General features: G+C 35.1%; 1 protein-coding gene across 1 annotated transcript; it reads left to right on the forward strand.

The window, feature by feature from the left end:
* Positions 1-7,871: 7,871 nt before the first annotated feature.
* On the forward strand, positions 7,872-11,439 carry LOC149546722 (TMV resistance protein N-like). The gene is made up of 4 exons (XM_089794045.1): positions 7,872-7,923; positions 8,140-9,254; positions 10,519-10,758; positions 10,870-11,439. The coding sequence occupies exons 1-4, from the start codon at positions 7,872-7,874 to the stop codon at positions 11,437-11,439; spliced, it is 1,977 nt and encodes a 658-aa protein (XP_089650171.1).
* Positions 11,440-11,647: the final 208 nt, after the last annotated feature.

Raw genomic sequence — 11,647 nt, forward strand, 5'->3', positions numbered from 1 at the left:
TCACCCTATGACCCCCTATGACCCATATTACCCATTCGAATATGTCTTTTGGGGTACGAGGACCCCTAGGGACATATGTCATCATTTAATGGGTCAAATAGAGTCATAGGTCACCCTATGACCCCCTTTGACCCATATTACCCATTCAAATATGTCCCTAGGGGTCCTAGGACCCCTAGAGACATATATAGTCGTTTAATGGGTCAAGAGGGGTCATAGGTCACCCTATGACCCCCTTTGACCCATATGAATGATTCAAATATGTCCCTAGGGGTCCTAGGACCTCTAGAGACATATGTCATCGTTTAATGGGTCAAAGAGGGTCATAGGTTACCCTATGACCCCATTTGACCCATATTACCCATTCGAATATGTCCCTAGGGGTCCTAGGACCCCTAGGGACATATGTCGTCATTTAATGGGTCAAAGGGGGTCATAGGTCACCCTATGACCCCCTTTGACCCATATGAACAATTCGAATATGTCCCTAGGGTCCTAGGACCCTTAGGGACATATGTCATCGTTTAATGGGTCAAAGGGGGTCATAGGTCACCCTATGACCCCCTCTGACCCATATTACCCATTCGAATATGTCTCTTGGGGTCCAAGGACCCCTAGGGACATATGTCATCATTTTATGGGTCAAAAAGGGTCATAGGTCACCCTATGACCCCCTTTGACCCATAATACCCATTCGAATATGTCACTAGGGGTCCTAGGACCCCTAGAGACATATGTCGTTGTTTAATGGGTCAAAGGGGGTCATAGGTCACCCTATGACCCCCTTTGACCCATATGTACGATTCGAATATGTCCCTAGGGGTCCTAGGACCCCTAGGGACATATGTCATCGTTTAATGGGTCAAAGAGGGTCATAGGTCACCCTATGACCCCCTTTGACCCATATGAACGATTCGAATATGTGCCTAGGGGTCCGAGGACCCCTAGGGACATATGTCATCGTTTAATGGGTCAAAGAGGGTCATAGGTCACCGTATGACCCTCTTTGACCCATATGAAAGATTCGAATATGTCCCTAGGGGTCTGAGGACCCCTAGGAACATATGTCGTCGTTTAATGGGTCAAAGAGGGTCATAGGTTACCCTATGACCCCATTTGACCCATATTACCCATTCGAATATGTCCCTAGGGGTCCTAGGACCCCTAGGGACATATGTCATCGTTTAATGGGTCCCTATGACCCCCTTTGACCCATACGAACAACTCGAATATGTCCTTAGGGGTCTAAGGACCCCTAGACAAATATGTCATCGTTTAATGAGTCAGAGAGGGTCATAGGTCACCCTATGACCCCCTTTGACCCATATTACCCATTCGAATATGTCCCTAGGGGTTCTAGGATCCCTAGAGACATATATCGTTGTTTAATTGGTCAAAGAGGGTCATAGGTCACCCTATGACCCCCTTTGACCCATATGAACGATTGAAATATGTCCCTAGGGGTCCTAGGACCCCTAGGGACATATGTCGTCGTTTAATGGGTCAAAGACCTATGACCCCCTTTGACCCATATTACCCATTCGAATATGTCCTTAGAGGTCCTAGGACCCCTAGGGACATATGTCATCGTTTAATGGGTCAGAGGGGGTCATAGGTCATGCTATGACCCCCTTTGACCCATATGAATGATTCGACTATGTCCCTGGGGTTCCTAGGACCCCTAGGGACATATGTCGTCATTTAATGGGTCAAAGGGGGTGATAGGTCACCCTATGACCCCCTTTGACCCATATGAACGATTCGACTATGTCCCTAGGGGTCCTAGGACCCCTAGGGACATATGTCATCATTTAATGAGTCAAAGAGGGTCATAGGTCACCCTATGACCCCCTTTGACCCATAATACCCGTTTGAATATGTCCCTAGGGGTCCTAGGACCCCTAGAGACATATGTCGTCGTTTAATGGGTCAAAGGGGGTCATAGGTCACCCTATGACCCCTTTTGACCGATATGAACGATTCGGCTATGTCCCTGGAGGTCCTAGGGACATATGTCGTCATTTAATGGGTCAAAGGGACCCCCTTTGACCCATTAAAGGACGACATATGTCCCTAGGGGTCCTAGGACCCCTAGAGACATATATAGTCGTTTAATGGGTCAAAGAGGGTTATAGGTCACCCTATGACCCCCTTTGACTCTTATATATTAATAATATACATATATATTAATAATATACATATCAATATAATTATATATATATATATATATATATATATATATATATATATATATACATATATATATATATACATATACATATTACATTATTATATTTAATGAAAATATTACGTTATTATATAAATATATTAATAACATACATATTAATATAATAATATTTATAATATATATTATATTTAATAAAAATATTATGTTGTTATATAAATATTATATTATTATACATATTAATATAATAATATATAGTACATATTACATTTAATGAAAATATTACGTTATTGTATATATTAATAACATACATATTAATATAATAATATATAATACGTATTTTATATATATATAAATTACGTTATTATATTTAGTAAAATTAATAATAATATATATTATTTTTATAGATTGTAATAAGATTAACATAAGATATTATTATATATTACTAGATTATATCTTGTATGTTTACATTACGTTATTATATATATATATAATATATTAAAATATGCCTTTACATATTAATATAAGTGAAATAATTTAAAAATAAAAAACTAGAACGTTTAAATCGAATTTCTCTCTAAAATTTGAAGATTTTTGAAATTTGACTACCGAGCCATATCGGATTTGAAATCGGATATCTGATTTTGAATCGGATATCCGATCAGACTTGGTATTTACCAAGCCTGCCCGGTCAACCCCAAAGATGTGTTTATAGAGAGTTTTAGTGATACTCAGACTTCGGGTAGCCGTCTGACAATGTTATTTTGATCAAAATTGAATGAAACGAAATGGGTTTTTTAATATCGCTCTCTAGATTCCATCAATATAATTTCTGTCAAATTCTGAGTTCGATAAGTATTTATTAGTTAATTAGCAATGAAGATTATTGTAAAGTGTTGATTAACATACTGAATGAAAAATAGCTATAACTTTCAAACGGTATAACATTTTTTAAATCTAAAAGTTGCGTCACATTCTATACTTCGCCTAGTATAAGAAAAAAACAAAAATAGAAAAATTTGATCAAATTTTCTATTAGTTAGGGTGGTCAGACATGGGACTTTTTTTAATCCAAAAAACTTTTGGTAGAAAATTCATATTTAATTATTTATTTGGAATAAAAATATCAAAAAATATGCGTCACATCCGGGCATGAGTCTAGTTTTCATATCTATAATTATATTAAAAAAATATTATGATTTGATTTTGATTAAGGTGGTCAGACATACACCTACTTTTTATTTTCGCCTTGAAATTTTCTTAGTACTGCATTAAAATTCAAACTTTTGACCAATCAATTATTTTTTTCTCCTGATAAGGCCTAGTATTTTAGAAACTACATTCAATTTTCTACAAATTATTTTCTTACAAATTTTTGATATAAAGTCCATAACCACTTCAAAATTATGTGTCAAGTTGACATAAACCTGATTTGTTGATTTTTCACTGCCACTTAAGGCCATAGTTTGGTACACCATGATCTTGCACATACCCAGTTTTCATCTCCCACCACATTTTTCAAAATAATTCTATTCCAACCAAAAGAAAACTTATAGATTGTGAAAGAGAACTCTCTCCTCTTGAATGTCATATAATTTTTAATTTTTTATTGATTTGAATTAATATTTTTTTCTTTCTCAAAGTCAACATCTTCCTAAGTGTTAAAATACATACTTGTAGACTTTTTTAATTACAAAATACTCTATCTAATTAAAACACCATGAACTCTATATGTGGATCTTGATTACTTTGAGCTCTATAAAATGGTGTTTATATGTTATTAAAAAAACATCATAAAAATTAGTAAGAGTTATTGAAACATCAATTTTCTGAGATAATTTTATTTCTTTAGTAATTGAATACTAACTAGTATAAAGCATGCATTTAATAGACATTTCCAATTGGAAAAGTGTGAGACCATATATAACTTAGCTAGAATAAATTTATCAAGATTTTATGTTTGAACAAAATTGAGTTTTAGATAGAAATACTCAAATTTAGTCATTTTGATAACTCAACCTAAAAGCTGACACAACTTTGTACTTTTACTCATATATACTAAAGCTTGTGTGTGCAATAATGTGATGATGTAGATTCAAGTACAAACTAATAAACTAGCTCTGGAGGTGGCCCACCTATAGGAGCTCTTACCTCATTAGAGGAATTATCTTTATATGGTTGTGAAGGTGCCACCTAATGCTCTTTATGGAGATCGCACGACTCCTCGTGATCATTGGTGTGATCGTAACTCTTTGACCCATCAATCTCACACCCATAGGTCATAGCATCCTTGTTGCTCACCTAGTGGTTATTTTGGAGGTTGTCAACACTTAGTTTCCCCTCCCTTGAGGCATGGTTTTAGCTAGTCCCTAGTAGCTAAGTCGTCAACACTTAGTTTCCCCTCCCTTGAGGCATGGTTCTGGCTAGTCCCCAGTGGCTCCCCTTGTTTCCCCTACTCTTGTGTAGTCTTCTACCTATCCAGATCCTAAGTGGTCCTTCCCCCAACTAGACTTGGTGATCTTGCCTCTCAAGTTAGAGGGAGATAAATATAAAGAGAATAATGATGATGTTGTGGATGGGTGGGCTCCTCCTGAGAACCCCATCAATCTCACTAATGTATGAGTCTATGATGATCATGATCTTCCCTCAGTTGGCATTGCTCTTGTAGCCTAAGTCTTCTTTATATGTTTTTTATGAATAGTTAATTGTCTAGCCTTCAATCGTGTAAAATCTCACAAGGTGACATTATGTCTAGCAACACTTTCTTTTGTGAATATATATCTTTCTGAGAATTTTTGCATTATTTCTAGTTTTGTAGACCGACCCAATAGTATTGGGATTGGATTCATGAATTTTTCAAGCTTTTTCATTGAGAAGCCTTTTCTTGGAATATGATCCTACTCAGGGATTTGCCTAGGCTCCTCTACAAATACTCTCAAATTTAGCATGCTTTCACAATGGAGATCTTATTTACTATATGGAAGGACATAAATGTTGTTGTGTTTTCTCAAATCTCTCTTGACATAATTGTTGCTATACATACTAAAGCTTGTGTGTGCAATAATGTGATGATGTAGATTCAAGTACAAACTAATAAACTAGCTCTAGAAGTGGCTTGCCCATAGGAGCTCTTAACTCATTAGGAGAATGCTTCCTATATGGTTTCTAAGGTGTCACCTGATACTTTTTATGGAGATTGCATGCCTCCTCATAGTCATTGGTGTGATCACAACTCTTTGCCCCATCGATTTCACACCTATAGGTCATAACATCCTCGTTGCTTTCCTAGTGTTATTTTGGAGGTCATCGACACTCAGTCTTCCCTCCCTTGAGGCATGGTTTTGGCTAGTCCCCAATGGATCCCCTTGTTTCCCCTACTCTTGTGTAGCCTTCTGCCCATCCAGATCATAAGTGGTCCTTCCCCTGGTTGGACTTGGTGATCTTGCCTCCTAGGTTGAAGGGAGATCAAGATAAAGAGAATAATGATGATGTTGTAGATGGGTGGGCTTTTTTTCAGCCCCCACCAACCCTGTTGATATATGGGGTCATGATTATCATGATCTTCCCTTGGTTGGCATTGTTTTTGAAGCCTGAGGTTTCTTTATATGTTTTTGTATGAATAATTATGTGTCCAGCCATTGGCTGTGTGAACTCTCACGGGGTGACCTTATGTCTTCGAACACTTTTTTTGTGAATATATAGCTTTATATTTATATTAATAGAAATGGATTTATTCATCAAAAACATTTAACATTAATAATACTATATATTAGAACAATAGTTATCGAATATGTACATTAAATATAAATCATAATATATTTAATTATAGAGTTGAAAGTAGATTAATTTAAATAAAAGGCTTAACAATTGTTGAAAGACATAATTATGAATAGCAATGTTAGGATTTTTTAAAGAATGATAAAACAAAAAGCATATTTGAAATTAGATTAAGATATATTACAAGAATTTATAATGATTTAAAGAATCTTTTATGAACAACCATGTCATATATACAATAAATTAAATAATAGAATTTTTTTACACAACAAAACTTGGAACCAAGTAATGAATAATATAAACACATGTTGCAACTTGAAATGAATAATAGAAATTGGATATTAAATTAAAGGTAAATTTGATAACAAAAGATAAGAAATATGCAACTTATAATAAATAAAACAATCCACCTAGTTGACAGAATAATTAATTTAAAGTTAAATATTACTTATATTATTTAAGTATTAAAATATATTTTTAAAAATGGTGAGAAAGATTTCTTGACATTTTTTATATTGATTTTTCTTTTGTTTTGATTAATACATTTATTATTATTACAAACCTTCACCTAGGCTAGGAGTGTAGAAGGTTGCCTTATTTATCTTTTCTAACAAAAAAATATGTTTAACCTTTCAGTAGAAACATAAACTAAGGGTTGTTTGGTTGCTGGCACAAAAAAGTAAAATTAGAATAGAAAATGGGAATGGGAATGAGAATGGGAAATGAGAATGAAAAATGAAAATTAGTCCCATAGACGACTTCTTCTCTTATGCAAAATATCTTGCCAAAACATTGTCTAAAATATTGATAAAAATTTATCCTTTGGTTGGTTGCTTAACTCATCCTCTAATGGTGGGATAAAATCTTGTACAACAATTTACATCCTCTTCTCCATTTATGTATAGACCTAATTCATCGCCTGCAAATCGATTCTTGACACTTATTACAACCACTACCATTCCAAGAATGTATGATTCCACATAGAAATACAATCGGAAGTCAAAGTGGGTCTGAAAACATTATCAAATAAGAAAAAGTCAAAATGAGAATAAGATTAACTATTCCAATAACAAGTATTTTTTGGAATGGACATATGCTCATTTTTGGGGCAAAATGGGAGCATCAATTCCTATTCCCAATTCTAATTTGGTACATCAAACAGATATATCACAAAACATAAGCCTAATTTCCTATTCATATTCCAGCAACCAAAGGGCCATAAAAGATCCAGATATTTTACATGCTAGCAAATTAAGGATAGATTTAAAGAATTTTTGTGTCTACTACTTCGGCTTGTAAATTGACGATTATTCACACTTGGATCAATGACCTCTTGCCTTTCTTGTACTTTTTTCTTTGTAGAAAAGCTTTAATTATTCTCAATTTCTAATTGGGTGATTTCCTTATCATATCTTTTAACCAATTTGTTTATCTTTCATGGATTATTGTTCTCAATTTCTAGTTGGGTGATTTCTTTGTCATATCTTTTAACCAACTTGTTTCACTTTCATGGATTTTTTCAAACTTGGGTGATTTCTTTGTCATGTCTTTTAACCAATTTGTTTCACTTTCATGGATTTTTTAAACTCTTGAACTTACCTAAACATCTCAAACCAATGCTCAAATTGAATGTAGAAATTAGAAAAAATCAACCAAAAATAGAGACTTGTTGTTTATTGATTTGGAAGATTACAATAGCTTCTTAATTGCATGATTGAGTAATCAAATGATTAAAGAAGAAGAATTCATTACAATTACTTCAATAAATAGTTGTCTTTGACTCATTGAATGGTAGGAAGAGTTAAGAGAGGTCAAATGCATAAGAAAAATCCTAGATATATTGTTCACTGAAATTTTTGGAAGTGGAAAAATACTACAATACCACTACTTTCCTTGGAAAGTCTTTCTTATGAATACTACCCCTAGAGCTCTTCGATCTCAGGGGCAATATCTTGTTGCAGGTAATATATGAAATATCATCTTAATATTAAGGGATTTGTGAATTATTATAAGATTTAATTGTGTAATTTTGAGTTAAATTCATTTATTCATATTTGATGAGTAATGATTCAAATCCATTTCTTATTAAAAGACTTAGCATTCATTGAATCTATCAATGATGCTATAGAAATAATCTCCTATTTATTAATTGAGGATTTTGTTCTCTGATGTGGCAGTGGGCATTGAAGATGCAGGAGATGAAGTAATTGGGCTTCTGAAGATGGAAGTTAATCCTTCAAGAACAGCTGTGGTTATCTACGGCGCCGGCGGCGTTGGAAAGACAAGTGTTGGTAGTGCTGTGTACAGTAAGCTTGACCTTTCTCCCTACAAATTTTGCAGGCTCGATATGGAGGAAAGCTGTTCGGAGAATCATCTCAAGGCACTGCAGGAACAAATTCTGCATGATTTGTTTAACATACGAATTACCTTGAGAAGCGATGTGGAGGGTCAAGCGACATTGAAAGAAGAATTTAAAAGAGCCGCTCAACCTGTATTTATGTTTATCAACAATATTGCATTGAAAGGAGATGACCTACAAAAACTTTTGCCGCGAGATCTGCGTTGCCTTCCAAAGCAAACGAAGATTCTTGTGACCACAAGAAGGCTAGACGAGACCAGCTTTCTGTTCAAGCGAGGTATTATTGAGCACAATGAGCACTGCGTAAGGCCTCTTTCTCCTCTACAAGCAAAACAGCTTTTGCACAAAACAGCTCTCGGAAACACTGACAAGTTGTTCCCATTTGGCGTTGATATAGACGGCCTTGTTGAAAAATGCAGTGGTATTCCTCTCGTATTGAACTTGATTGGCTCTAAATTGAAAGAACACTTGGACGACGTGTCCAGCTGTAATGAACTGGTCACATTTCTCAAGGAATCTTTAACAAAAGGAGAAGAGGAAATGTGTGAACGTGTGGTGGATATTGTATATCACAGTTTGACAGAAGACAGTCAAAAAGAAGCGTTTCTGGACATTGTTTTCTTTTTCAAAGATTTTCCATGGCGGATTGTCTCTTATGCTGTTGGAAGGGACAACCTTAAAGCGCTAGAGAATGCTGGGCTAGTACATTTTTGTCGCGAGGACAATCATAAACAAAATCTTGCACTGGCACAGGTTTGTCGCGAGGGTCAACCAGAATGGAGAGATTTAATGGACTTTGTGAAAGATCTGGACTATCAAGCAGGCACTGTGAAAGTTGTGGATGCAGTCAGAGCAAGAGGGAAGAAATTTTCAAATACTGATAGACTCATGGACGATACATTATCCATTTCTGAAGCTTTCCGATGTAGGCAGGTATGTGGTGCACAATATTATTCTCTCATCAAATTGCTTTAAGGATTTTACTATACAGTTTTTGAATTAAATTCTTTGATCTATAATAGCATTTCACGATAATTTAAGTAGGAGATATTATTCCACAGCTGTGTAGTTTTTTAGTCAAACTTAATGACTCATGTTTCGCGACTAGTGATTCACATGAATCTATCCGTCATGACAATAGATGGAACACTTAGCACTCATTGGATCTGGGTGACCCAGTACTATTTCAGCTCTAATGCACTTAACTACAGAGTTTCCTCAATGGTTAAACCCACTCTGCTTGCAACCCCATTTGTAAAGTTGTCTTATGAATCATTTATTAGAAAGACCCTTAAGCTCATCAATTGATAAGTAGGAGATATTTTTCCACAGCAAGTCAATTTGATATTGCTATCAAGATTTAATTGTGTACTTTTTGACACTTATTTTTCACGAGTAGTAATTTGTATGAATCCATCGCTCATGAAGGTGAATCATTGGGACTTTCGGGGAGGTCACTCATCCTAGTACTACTCTAGCTCCAGTGCACTTAACTACGAAGTTTGCAACCTTATTTGTAAAACCTTCACAAAGTGTTGTGCCTTATGAACCATTTATTAGAATGCCCCTTAAACTCATCAGTTGATAAGTAGGAGATATTTTTCCAAAACAAGTCAAATTGAGGAAATATGAGAGATGGATTAATGTGAATCAATATTCATGAAACACGAGTCAATTAGTTTGACTGAAAAACTATACAATTAAATCCTAATAGCAATATCACAAGAATATAAATTTTTTAGTGTGAAAAAAATTGCCCACTTATCAATTGATGAACTCAAAGGAATTTCTAATGACTGATTCATAATACTTGTTCGAATGTTTTGCAAATGGAATTGTAAGCCAACTGGATTTAACTATGGAGGAAACTCCGTAGCTAAGCAAGCTTGAGTGTTCAATTTATTCTAATAAGAGATGAGTTCTTGTGTTCCATTTATTCTCATGAGAGATGAGTTCTTGTGAACTACTACACATAAAAGATAGATTAATGAATTTGATTCAAAAATTACATAGTAGAATCTTTATAACAATATTATAAGTTGACTAGTTAATGTAGACAAATATCTCCTACTAGATAATGTATAGATATAAATAAAATAAAATAGCTTATGAGAAACATTCAATTTAGCCTTACAATTTTTATTTGAAAAAATAAATAAACCATATACGATCTCATGAGAATAATTATATTGTACAGAGTAAAAAAGGAATGTGGCTTTCGGGCAAAACTGAATGTGAAATTGAAGGGGAAAGTTTTGCATCAACTAGTAATGGTTTAAGAATTCTCCACTTCGGGCCTGCCGTCTGTGTCAAGGGAGTGTGCAAAGAAAACTTTGAGGATTTAAGGTATTTGAGAGGCCATGATTTACCGGTGGATGTTAACAACGCAAAGAGGCTGGCGTTTCTAGTTGGTAACGTTCCTTATGATGTTTATGAGGTAAGTTCTTTAATAAAAAAAAAAATAAAAAAAAAAAATATATATATATATATATATGTTTCTTTATAAATTTGCATGAAATTTCTTTGAAATGAGCAAATGTAAGTGCAGCTTCCATCGTCACTACAGCTTGTGCATCTATGTACCGGATCATGCTTACCGGATAGATTACTTGAATGTGTGGGGAACTTTTCATCACTGGAGGACCTAAAATTGCAAAGCTATTCTCCAAGGCGACTGACTCTCCCACCTATTTTTGTTCAAATCCAATCTCTAAGATTTTTAGAGCTCAATTTAAACCTCGCCGCATTACCTGACAGCTTTGGCAACCTTACTGCCTTGGAAGCTTTAAGCTTAAAATATTGTCCTGAACTCCAAGCCCTTCCTGAAAGCTTTTGCGAGCTTAAATCTTTACGTTACCTACAGATTTGTAGGGCAATTATTGCTGAACTGCCAAAACAGTTCGGAAATTTATCTGCTTTACAAGAGTTGTACTTAAATTGTCCGCTAGTAAGCCTTCTGAATAGCTTCGGCCAGCTGAAATCTTTGCGTATTTTAAACTTGCCTCGTTGCAAACAATTAAACGCATTACCAGAAAGCTTTTCCGATTTAGCTTCTCTAAGTTTCCTCAGATTGAGTAGTGATTGTAAACTAGAAAGCCTTCCACTTCACTTTGGCTAGCTGACCTTGAAATCGTTATACATGATGGGAAATGCATACCTTGCTGCATTGCCAGATGGGTTCGGTAGCCTATCTTCTTTATAGAATCTATGGCTACAGGAATGTCCCGAATTAGTGGCCCTTCCACAGTCCTTGGGTCAAATAAGCCATCTGAGAGAGCTTTACATATCTGGTTCTGAAAATATGTGGACCCTTCCCGATCAGTTTG

This window comes from Cupressus sempervirens, chromosome 7 (assembly GCF_028749045.1).
Source record: "Cupressus sempervirens isolate cs-2001-9-10 chromosome 7, ASM2874904v1, whole genome shotgun sequence".
Classification (NCBI taxonomy): Eukaryota; Viridiplantae; Streptophyta; class Pinopsida; order Cupressales; family Cupressaceae; genus Cupressus; species Cupressus sempervirens.